Genomic DNA, 12,515 nt, shown 5'->3' on the forward strand with positions numbered 1-12,515 from the left:
CTTCAATTTACATTTTTTTAAAATTTTCCCATGTTATTTAAATGGGAAAAAAGCTGACGCGTGTGGCACTATCTAGAGTTAATTAATCGCGGTCGGACAGTGATTTTCTTTCATTGTGAGCCAAATGATGAACTTTCAAGGGGTGAGAGCGAGGATTGGAGCAATTCGGGAAATAACGGACAGTCTAATATATATAGGGTAGACAGAGACTCGACGAGTCACGACGATGTGCCGGGTATTGATGTTTCTCTAACTCGGAGGCTCATGCGCCGGCTGCAGTAGTCTGCTATTATCGATCGTGACTCGCGCCGCATAACGCGCGCGTCTGCCGCTGCTTCTGCTGCTGCTGCTGCTGCGATGTACTCCAGAGTCTGCTGCTGCTGCACCTCCACGCCCTATGCCTCGGCTCTATATCTATATGCACGCGAGGAGGGACCGGTGCAGCAGCAGCAGCAGCTTTACTCGCCACGTGACTCGCTCTGCTCCTGCATACAGCAGAGGTACGCACGACGACCGACGACGATATCGTTCCCTTTTTTCCCTCTCGATCGCATTGCTCCTTTTGCGAATATATATCTCTGTAGCCGAGGAAAAAATTACGCTATCTTTCTTGTGTATTATAAAGTGTCGGAATTGGAGGACGTGACAAGGCAAATTTCATTGTTTAGCTTTCGATAGAGCATTTCGTAAAGACACATATATTATATGTAACAAGACATGAGAGAGAGAGACATGAGGCGTCGAGTGCGAATTACTCGGCCAGCTCGAGTAATATACAAATACGTGACGAAAGTCACTTAAATATCAAGAAAATTGCGCAGTCTTTTTTATATGTGAATCGTACTGTAGGAGCGAGTATATACGTGTGTATTGTGCCGAGCGCAGGCCGTCTTATCGGACTGTTCTATGCACTTTGTCGAGTATATAGTACGTATCAGCGCTTTTCCTCTGCTTTTCTATTTACGTCGAAGCCTTATCTCTCTCTCTCTCTTGTTCAAGCCGTATATAAACGCGACAACAAAACATACTCGCGCACACTGCACACATACATAGTGAGAAAGAAAGAAAAGCATTCCAGGCTAACCGATGCGCTTGCATACATATATTTTTCCCTTATTTTTTGTTCTGCTCGTTTCCTCAAAGCTTCGCTTATATAGACCTACAGTATACATTTTAGCCGTACAACACGAGGCAAAACGTATCTTCGCGCGCACGCAAGCTCTAATCGTCGAAATGACTTTTCAGATCGAGCGTGTACAATAAAGCCAAGTATTTGTGTATGCATGTGTGTGTGTATGTGTGTTGGTGCAGAGATCCGTGGCGATCGCAGAGCGCATACCACCTGCCGCGTGCATGCGCGCAGCTTACGGATGCAAAAACAAGCCTTGAAACACACCTCCCATGCCATGATTCAAGCCTCGGTGTATGTGTGTGTGTGTATAATATAAAACGCGCAGCCGGGCATGAGCTCTCTGCAGCGCTACACACCGGCCAGCTATAAGAAAGAGAGAAACTCGATGGCTTTTTACGTCATCGCTTGCGATCGCTACCGACACTAAATTGCAGACGGAGAGCGCGCGAATATATATATACTCACACACATGTGCTGCTCGTGGCCGAGGATTTCGATCTCTCGACGCTCGGTAAACGCACACAGTATACACACATGTGTGTGTGTCTGTTTATACATGTAATACGCGTCAAAGTCAAACGTCGCTCAGGTGCACACGTGAATATGTGTGCGAGTACACACATATCCAAGGCATGTGTATACATAAACACAAGGCACTGTATATAGCGCAGAGTGAAATCGCTTGTCGAGTTCGCGCGCGCGCCCGTGCTCGGCAGTGAAAGCGAAATTTTAAAATATGTTATGTTCGGAAGGCAGCAACAGCTTCGACTGTATAATATATGTACAACACGCTCCAATAATGTAACCCGCATTTGCACAAATCGTTTGTTAAACGATCGCTCGACGATTCGGAAGTCGAATATAGCTGTATCATTAGGGAGACCGGATGATCGACGAGCTTTATGTATAAATTCGCGAGCATCGCCACGTGGAGCTTATACGTCGTCGTCTACGTAGCGAAAACATATAAGTCCGTTGATGCGTATAATATGTACGAGCGCGAAATTTGTCGGTCGAGAGCTTTCGCGTCGATCGTGTGAAGGAACGTCGGCTGCTCTCTCGTCTCGAGGGAACTTGCGTCGAGGCCGTGCGTCTATGCGCGACCACAGACGAGTGACAAACCAAAAACAAAAAAAAACAAGAGAATCGCAGTGGCTGGCTCCGTGTCCAACTTGCGGGACTATGTGTCGAGCTTTACCTTTTATGCTTCCCGAGGAGGTGTGCGGCGTCTGCGAGCCGTTGAGCAAGTTGGTGGTTTGCTCCAGCTTGTGTCCCACCGATTGCGCCGCCCATATATCGAACATGTTGAACGTCGCCACGGTGACGTCTGCAGCGGTGGTCGCTCACGGCGGCCGTCTCCTCTTGGATCTTGACAGCTGCGGCGGTGTCGGCGGCGCGGCTAAGGCGTCGGCTCGGTGGTGGCTCCCAGGCCGCCGAGGCGCACATATGATGACGCGCTTTTCCTGTTCAGCCGAGATCTCTTGAGCCGCGAGCGCCCGCGATACCCAACGATCCGAGCTTTTTTGTCTCCTCCGCCTACTCCTCTTGTGGAGCTTATTTTCCTTGCTCGACGACCACTGTATATAATCACGAGCTGCTTTTGATATCCTTATTTTTGTCGTTGACTCGATGATTCGTCGCAGACGATGATCGTGGCAGCCGTTGACTCTTCACTCATTTTGGCAGTGGCGATGGATGATAATATAAGGCATTCTGCAATATTTTCGTTCGAAAGCTCGATTTTTTTGTTCTTCGTATTGGCAAAACTCGACCGACTGTCTCTGGCATCTTGCAGTGTATAATGGCATATCATACGCAGGCACATTTCAATAATATTCCGCTCACGTTGCGGCGTTTACCCTTATCATTATCAGGCCCGGGCTGCATAATAACATGCAAATTCGCTCGCGGCTTTCCCGTCGCTTATTATATACGCGTTTCCTTGCAAAACTCCAAAAGCCTACCTACACGCATAACTCGGCGATATTTTTGTACTCGGCGCTTGCTCGACGTGTCCTATAGATATACGTGTGACTTTTTAGCTCCCTGTATACGTGTGTGTGTATGTGTCTCTCTCTGTCTGTCTGTGCGTATAGGTGCTGTGCCGCTGCCATAGAGGCAATATTATATAGAGAAAAGAAGAAGCTCTCGCTCGCTTGCGCATACGTGTGTGTGTGTACACCGGCTCTCGTCGACATGAAAGTAGAACAGCGCCCTCGAGGCCCCTCTTCTTCTTTTCTCTGCTGCTGCTGCTGCTGCTGCTGCTGCTGCTGCTGCTGCTACTGCTACTGCTTTCAGCCGAGAATAAAGCTCGGCTCTGCTATATGGTGCAAGCGCAACGCGACGACGACGCTATACACGCGCTACACTTTTTGCAGCAGCAGCAGCAGCATCATCATCGTGCGTATATAATATATGCTCGGAGCAACTATCGTTCGTTCGTTCGTTCGGCGCGTCTATTGAAAATATACTAATGATTATGTGATAAATGTAACGAATTTAAAGAGCTTGTATGCGTCAATGGTCTCTGTCGCGCAGCATATATAGACGCGTCGTCGGTCTGTGAGTGCACAGCTCGCCGACGAGAGCGACAAAAAAAAAAGTTCAAAAAAAGTGAGCGAGAGAGAAAAATTTTGCCGAGCCGCGCGTCGTATCTCTTTAACAATTCAAAGGCCCGAGGCACGCATCCAACTGCATCCCACGTACATAAAGCCGCCAACTCGCTCACACGTACATTTTCTCTCTCTCTCTCTCTTCTCTCGAAAAATCGATTCACTCTTGAAAAAAAAGCTGCAAGCGCAGCAGTGAGCACACAAAAGCCTCCTCCACGTCGTCGTCGTCGTCGTCGTCGTCGTCGTCTACGGGTCGATACGCTCGCTCGCTAGGCCTATAAATGTATATGTGCTCCTATATATACGTGTGTACTGCACATACACGAAAGCTACTGCTGCTGCTGGCGCTGCCTCGCTGCGAAGGGAGCGAGTATATGAGCGAGGCTATCGAGCGAGGGTGGAGTCCGTCCCTATCGTCGTGCGTGCAGCAACAGCAGCAGCAGCAGTGGATGAATGTGTGTACACACGTTCGTGCAGACCCCCACATACACACACATTCAGAGCACATATTGTGTACTAAACTATGTATATGCATCGGCATATAAGCGTGAAAGGCGCGACACGTTATACTCTACTGCTCTATATGCTTAGATACCGAGTCCTACTGGCCCATTGCCGATTATGCGTCCGTGTATACGCGTTGCCGTGTTCGTTTACTTTTTTGTCGTTGCCGCTCCAACGAAAGCGCGAGTCTTGCACGATAACTTCCTTGTTTGTTGTTTTTCTTTTCGTGGAAAGGCCTGCGCTCGGACAATTTCAAATGACAAGCTGCACGCGGCTCTGTCGCGCTCGTCGATCGTCGCCGATTATTATTTTTATTATTATCACTGCGGCGCCGCGCGTTGCGTAAAAGTTATGCGCGCCGTCGAGTTTATACCTACATTGTATATTACTCGTTAAAAAGCAAAATAAAAAAGGGAAAAAACGCGCGCGTAAATATTATAAAAGTCGCTCGTAATGGACCTTTCTCTCGCGGCGATTCGCGCCTCGGCCAGTGTTATAATATGCAACAGTGCGCTGAATCGCAGGCGCTCTTTAACAGCTCTCGAACGAGCTCGCGAGCCGTCGAAAAATGTTTTGTCCCGCGTGGCCCCGGTGCAGTACAGTACGTCGGAAGAAAAATAAACCGAGAAGTTTTGACCGAAAGCAAGAAAAAAAAAGGAAGAGAATCGCGTCGAGAGAAAAGAAGTGAGAAGAAGGTGGCTAAGACGCGCTTGCAAAAAAAAAAGAGTACAAGCTGCCTGCTAAGTGCGCGTTATAATTTATTCTACTCGTGTATGTGTGTTATGGTTACCAGCTGAGTAAACATAGCCGGCCGCAACATCTCTCTCTCTTCCTATATACTACACTGGCATTAGTCTCGCAAACGCTCTCTCTTGCTCTCAAGCTCGCGTAATATAATTAGAAAATTGCCAAAAATACCATGGGAGCTTCTCTCTTCGTCGCTCGTTGAAAAAGCACGTGTCTAGCTATAAACTAGCTGGCAATGCGCGTATCGCGCGCGTCGCGCAGCGTGGCGATTAGCTATCGCGAAAGATAGTAAATTTTTTCGCGATATTCCACGTGTGTGCTAGACTATAGTCGAATATTCATTTACGATGACTACAACTCGAGCTGTGATTTTCGTCTTATACCTATAATAATAAGCGTTTAAGTTTTGGCGTATCGATCGATCAGCCGGCGCGGCGCGCAGTCTTTGATGAAAATACGCACACGCGTTTACACATGGCAGAAAATGCGACATGTACAAGAGAGCATCAGTAACAGCAGCAGCCGCAGTAGCAGCAGCCGCTTCGTCTTACGTGCCATATATGTAAACGTGAGCCAAACTTTCTCCGTATATCTGCGGGAGCGCGCGTGTGCTCGGGCTGATAGCACAGCTGGCCGTTATCGACGATCGCGATCTGATATTATATACCTATGTATGTGTGTGTGTGTGTGTGGGGGCCAAGAAGTAGCGAGATGTGTTCGTCGCGCACGCATTTCTCCCAAAAACGGAATTATCGATCTTTCGCAGTCTCGCTCTCGGTCTCTCGTATACATATACACACACATACGGAATACTAGAGTCACACGGAGAGTCGTCTAACGCTAGGCTCTCCGCTCGTCCGTATATGCTGCTACCACTGCAGTCGGCCGCGCGCGCGAGCTATGCGATGCAAAAGAGAGAGAGAGAGAGAGAGAGAGAGAGATGCTATATAGCCGCAGTAACAGAGAGTATGAATTATTTTCGCCGCGGGGGCATCGCATCTTATGTAGGTCGTGTACACGTATAGAGGCGCATACTACTCCTCTGGCAGCAGCGAACGCGAGCGCAGCAGCAGCATATATCTATATGTTATATATGTGCCGAGCGACTAGCTTTTGCGAAGAGGCCTATTGCGCTCTCTGCACAACGCCGCTATATAGCTGCTGCTGCTGCTTTACTAGGCCTATAAGCATACTGTGCACTCGCACTTATACACACACAGCCACACACACACATGCCTAGATAGAACTAGCTGCTGCTTCTACCGCTACAGATACTCGCTCTGCTACACTACTCTGAAGCTGGGCTAGCTCTTTTGTGAAATCGCGATTATATTGGCTTCTCTCTCTCTCTCTGTGGTTTTTTCTTTACGTGCCTTTTTTTGATTAACGATAAGGACGAGGAACTTTAGAGACAAAAAAGGCCGCTTAATTGTCCCGCAGATAGGAGCCGGATATAAATGGAGTCTGAGCCTGAAAATTTCTGTCTTCTTCCGAGAAGGTCGACGATTACCTACGTGCAGCAATTTTGATACTTTATCTTGGTAGATTATCTCGTTCTAATATTACGAGACGCACCGAAGAGAGGGAGGATCTAGCTGCTATGCGTGTTTAACCAAGTGTGAAAGGAAAAAAGGTACGCGTGTAAGCGATATGTCGGAGCACAAACATTACGGCACACAGCCAGTCGCAGCGAGGCGCCTGGATGATTTAATAGAATGTATACAAATAGTCGAGAATCCGAGTGTCCCCCCGAAGCCTTTTCTATATACCAGCCACGCCGGCTCGCGGTCACGTGTCGCGCGCGCGGACTTTTGCAAGGAAACGCACATTATCGTAGCAGCATCCAATTCGACCTGCACACCGATACACACGTTCGTGCCACTGCGCACACGCATACGTGCAAGTATGCGCATTGCATGTATTATACACAAGATGCCAGAGACAGGCGGGCGGGCGGGCGAGCGAGCTTGCGCAAGCTCTTCCCCGAGAAAGGGAGCGTTTGATTCACCCACCGCGTGTGTGCGCGCATCGACGCAGGCGCTTATTTATTTATTTTTTCTGTTTTTTTTTTCTTGTATATTCTTGTGTGTCGGCAGATTGTTGTTGTAAGCTCGGCTAGGTTTTTCGTAAATTATCTTCTTCTTTTTTCTCACTTGGATCTTCCGTAAATAAATGAACGAAAAAATTGAACACTGACGTATGAATCACAGCACTTTTTTTCTTTCTTTTATCAGAAAAATTGTATAAACTCTAATTTATAATATATATACTTTCTTTTTTATATATATATATATAATTTTTTTATGTACAAAACAACCAACAAGATATTAAATCTTTCTTCCTTTTTAATTTTTCGTTTTTCACTGCTGTACACACTGCGATCGAACGATCACTCGGAGAAATGAACAAATAAAACTGTAACAAACAGCAACAACAATAACACCACGTAACTCTAGGGCAGGCACTAACACACTGTCATCACTGATTATACTTTTTTATTTTCTTTTTTTTTTTTTTTGCACTACAGGGATGTTTCTCTCTTATTATTATTATTATATTTTTTTTGCAGGCCTGAGCCGCCGGTGTAATAACTGCACTGGCACACAAGCGGCGACGGCTGCAGCGGCGGCGCGCGCGCACGTATTATACAATAGAAAATCGAGAGAAACTGTCTCTCTTACGCACTCGCACGCGGATATATACACAGGTATAGGCGTACATTCAAAAGCGCATAATGTTATTTGCGCGCTCGGGGGGGTGTACGATATTATTATTATTATTATTATTATCGTTATTATTATGCGTGCGAGACGAGGAAAAAAAAAGACGAAAAAAAAGCAGAGAACTAGCTAACGGTGTGTATCACTCGGGAAAACGCGTGTCGCGGGTGCGCGCGCGAAAATACACGTACGCTATACAGTTTTGCGGAGCTTATAGTCGGCAGTCCGGAGCTCTCTCGTGCGCGCTACCGAGTCTCTGGGTTGACTGCCTTACTGAAAACTCTCTCTCGGCGGCTCCCCGACATCGCGCGCGCACTACGGCGCACGCATACACACAGGCGCAACACACACATACAGACAGACAGAGAGAGAGAGAGAGAGAACGGAGCGCACAGCGCAACTCTCTACTGCACGGAGACCAGTGTATATGCCAGCGAGCGAGTATATATAGTGATACAAGCCGCGCTGTCTACGCCAATGTACCAGCCGAGTACTACGTATATACATTGCCGCTATATATACGTCTGCAGAGAGATACGTACGTGTGTGAGTTTGCACACACACACACACACACAGACACAGTCACAGTCACATAGAGTCATGTACAAGAGCAGCAGGCAAGAGTGGTGCGCTGCTGCGCCAAGAGTGGCGCGACGTGACGAGTGAAAGAGCCCCACCATCAATTTCCATAGCGATCTCGGCACTGTATACGTATATACTACACTTACACACACACACATACATCGTAGCTGTGCGAATGTGTGCGTGCAAGTGTACGATATATACGCGCGCAGAATATATATACGTACATAATGTAGCGGAGGGCCGCATAGCGATATATGCCGAGTATTATATAGCGGCTTGCATGCCGAGCAAAGAACAGTTGTGTGCGTGTTTTTTTCTTCGAGGCACGTGGGGGTGGATGTGTTTCGGAGCTTTTTAAACTGGCAATACTGCCGAAAAAATTCTTTTTGCAGCGCTCGATAACACGCAGCTACACGAAAAAAAAAAAGATCCGGGGGTTTCCGCATACTTACTATTTCATTGGGTCACTATGAAATCGAATTCGAGGTCTATTTTACTCGGTTATGTCAGAGTTTCCACATAAAAACGTAGAGTAATCGGAGCTTTATCAGCCATTAACCATTTTACACTGCAAATCTCTCAGCAAATACCTGTAACTCAGTACCTCATTGATCTTCACCCATAACAAACCCTAAAATTCGATTTCAGCAACTCGAAAAAATTATAATAGGTACAGCGAACCTTCGAGTCCTTATTTTTATTATTTTGATTAGTTCAAATGTAATTTACCTATCAAATTGATTGGCAAATTTATCATTATAGCCGCGATCGCAAGTGACGCGGCGATGATGTTGTTCAATTAAACGCCCATGGAAATGTCGAGAGGGAGCGAGAGAGAGAGAGAGTTGGGAACTGTCGATGGGCCGTTTGGAAATTGCGATAAATTTTCACGCGTTACATGCTCAATTTTCATTGATACAATTTACGCGTGTGCTCATACGCGAGGTTTTTATTTACTTTGGCGCATGAATTTAAATTATGTATACGCCGCGCCGTATGTATACAGACTCGACGAGCTTACATAATTGTAACGAGCGCCCGCGCGAGAAAGTGATATGCAGCGCGTACGCATACTCATAAACACACGCACACGCATACACACTCGTAAACGTGCATACATTTACAAACACACATGTACACGAGACGACGACTCGCTCGTGAATGGCAGGAAAAATTCACTGCGCGACGCAAAGAAAAAGGTATATGGAAAATTCATCGAGTCGCGAGTATATCAATAACACGACTCTGCCCTTTCACCCTCGCCCTGCCGCTACGCGCACATGCACACGAGCGACAGCTCACAGCCCGCGCGCACACACACACATATAGACACGAAACTCGTGTGCTCGCATGTTGCAGTGGGATAATTTAATCCAAGTTCGTATTAAAGTACCTGGGCAGAAAATGCAAGCGCCCGAGCTCGACCTAGTTCATCTCTCGAAATTGGAAAATAGATATCGGCGCTGTTAAAATTTTAATGGAATCTTCGATCGATTTAACAATATTTAATCTTGTTTCTCCCTCTGCCAGGCAGCCAGCCAGAGTCAGCCAGCCAAGCGTATACTACAACTACTACGTACGCGATACACGTAATGATTTTGCGCGTGTGTGTGCTAATAACGCGAAAAATCGCGCGTCGCGCAAAAAAATTCGCGCAAAGAGACAACACAACTGCGTACGTGCAAGGTGTACAATACGGTACCGCGTCGCAGTTTACATTATTCGCGCGTTATATGTATAGTAGGAGATCCACATAGCTCGTAAGCTGTCAGACAGTGTCAATTGTACTATCGAGAAATTATCTCCTTCTCTCTCTTTCCCTCTCTCGCACTATTGTGAAAATATAAGCAAGTAAAGTATATTTTTATCAATGACCTACTTTTTTTCCTCCTTCGCCGGTTTTAAAGCACATCCACACATAGAAATTGTTCTTAATCTTTATCCGAATATCTTTCATTTGCGCGCGGGTACGTCTCGCCGCGAGATAAAGTCCGCCGCCGTCACGCCATTATAACAATCATAGAGAGAGAGAAAGAGAGAGAGAGAGAGAGAGAGCCGAGGGAGAGGAAAATTTTTTTTCTATCTTAATTATATTCGCACAAACACGCGCGCGCTCTCATAATGAATTCGAAGTTTTTAATGGCACGTCAATAGCGAGTAGCAGCAGCAGCAGCAAAATATATATTTATATGTGAAAAATAAACGCGCACTTACATAAATATTGAAAAAGCTGATTACACGAACGGTTAGTTACATGCGCGTCTATCCCACGCTCGGGCGTTTTTTCCTTTTTTTATTTTGGGGAGAAAAAACGAAATTTCCTCCCCATGGTCGTTTCTTTTTTCTTTCATGAAACGAAGAAAAAAAAGAGTACTTGTATGCTACACCCTCTCAATGCGCTCGCTCTCCGTGCGTGTGTGTATACAACAATGCACTCGAAATATCCGGGCACCTTACGCGTAGCGGTAAAATGCCAAACATACTGCGCGGAGACACTCGATACCTTTAGGAGCAGCACACGAAGCGGAGGATGTACCGTTAGAACCGCGCCTTTAAGGACGTCGTGCCGCGCGCGATATACAGCTCTACCTATATATTTTTACCTTACATACGTATCTCGTGCAGTGCGTAAGTGTATCATAATAGTACATAATAGTATTATATAAAAAAACATGGATCGATTATTTGGCTCTTTTTTTCTCGTAATGATGATGATGATGGTGCGTGGTGTGGCGTGGTGTGGCGTGGTTTGGGAGTGTGAGAACGTTTCGAGGAAGGAGAGAAAAAAAGTAAGAGTACTCGACGAAAACTTGGCTATGATATGCACCGGCTCAACGGCTACTGTACTCTTTGCAGGCGGTGTCGCCAACGCGTGTAATTTTAATGATCGGTCTCATAATTACCGGCTATTATTAGACAATTGCCGGACAATTAGTTTTTCATCGAACGAATCTTATCAAATGTACGCACGCATGTGTGCAGCGCAATACGCAATAGCCGATGTCGCGATACGCAAGCCCGATCGACCATGGGATCTCTGTGTATATATACGCCAAGCCTCTCGAGTTGTACGAAAATTTTCGCCTGCACTTTTTTTTAGTGTTTTGTTTAAATGCGCTTCTTCTTTTTTCGACAGATTACAGTTATCTTTGCACGAGACGCGCGTGTCGTTGAACTCGCTCGCGAGCTCGAACTCGGTGCATACACACGCACACACACATACGTGCATACACGTATATCGCGTATACATTTTGCAGCAACGCGTAATATGCACGCTAGTGATCACTCGTCGGGTTATATTTCGCGTTAACGCATTATGTCAGAAAACGCGTTTGAAATGAAAAAAAAAAAGGAAAGAGAGAAAAAGGAAGGCGAGACCGAAGGAAAAAAAATGTTTTTCTATTATGTAAATGATATATAGGCCTGTGCAACGGCGATGATTGCTTTTAAATGGAATTTCTTGTATAGCTTCGCGGAATATCGTGTGCTTTTTGATAAGAACGGTCTATATTCATTGAAAAAATGTTTGTCTAATGTACAACAATAATCTTCCTCTATAGAATAATAGTACATATAGTATGCGCGCTTATACTATGAGGCAGAATACATCGCATCGCAGATATATATAATTGCTCATTTGTTTTTTCGTCGTCATTAAAATTGATGCACGCCAAGACTCTCGCAAAGCTTCTGATCTTTTTTATTTCCCATCCGCTATTTTCATCATTGCTGAAATTCTGCATTTTTTCCTTCCTTTTTTTTTCGTTCGTGCGTGCATAAAATACTTCGGCAAAAAGGTCAATAACACAGAGAGCAGTGCAGCGGCGGCGGCTATATAGCGTTGCAACGTAAAAACACGCGAAAACGCATCGATTCAGCAAAAGAAGACCGTGCGCGCAAGCTTTGAAAAATAAAAAAAAAAAAAAAAAAACNTTAAAAAAAAAAAAAAAAAAAAAAAAACGAGTGCGCGTATATTTATGCGAGCAGCAGTTTTGCAAAGACTTAAAAAAGAACTGCACAGGCGTGTGTATATGCGTACGCGCGCTCGGAGGAAGGAAAAACGCGATAAAATCGGTCCCCATAGCTCTCTCTCTCTCTCTCTCTCTTTTGCTCTCGTGCAGCTAAATTGTCATCGTGCGCGGCGAGACATGATTATTTCAAAAAAAAATTTTTTATTTTTCACTCGCTCGTACACATATAGTGTATAGGCGTGCG

The 12,515-nt window shown here is 45.8% G+C and overlaps 1 protein-coding gene across 6 annotated transcripts in view; it reads right to left on the reverse strand.

Annotated features, from left to right (window-relative positions):
- LOC106659135 (probable nuclear hormone receptor HR3) overlaps positions 1–12,515 on the reverse strand; it is a 58,522-nt gene that overhangs the window by 27,820 nt on the left and 18,187 nt on the right. The window contains exons 1-2 of one of the 6 annotated variants that reach the window (XM_023461484.1): positions 7,008–7,192; positions 2,331–2,845 (exon numbers count right to left, since the gene is read on the reverse strand). The exons of 4 other annotated variants lie outside the window; for them this stretch is intronic. In XM_023461484.1, coding sequence (XP_023317252.1) covers positions 2,331–2,436 — 106 coding nt within the window. In that variant the 5' untranslated portion in view covers positions 2,437–2,845; positions 7,008–7,192. Of the gene's footprint in view, positions 1–2,330; positions 2,846–7,007; positions 7,193–12,515 lie in introns of those variants that run through there. One more of the 6 variants, XM_023461485.1, reaches the window with a different exon arrangement.

The sequence above is a fragment of the Trichogramma pretiosum genome, unplaced genomic scaffold (genome assembly GCF_000599845.2).
Source record: "Trichogramma pretiosum strain Unisexual culture from Peru unplaced genomic scaffold, Tpre_2.0 scaffold2, whole genome shotgun sequence".
NCBI classification, from domain to species: domain Eukaryota; kingdom Metazoa; phylum Arthropoda; class Insecta; order Hymenoptera; family Trichogrammatidae; genus Trichogramma; species Trichogramma pretiosum.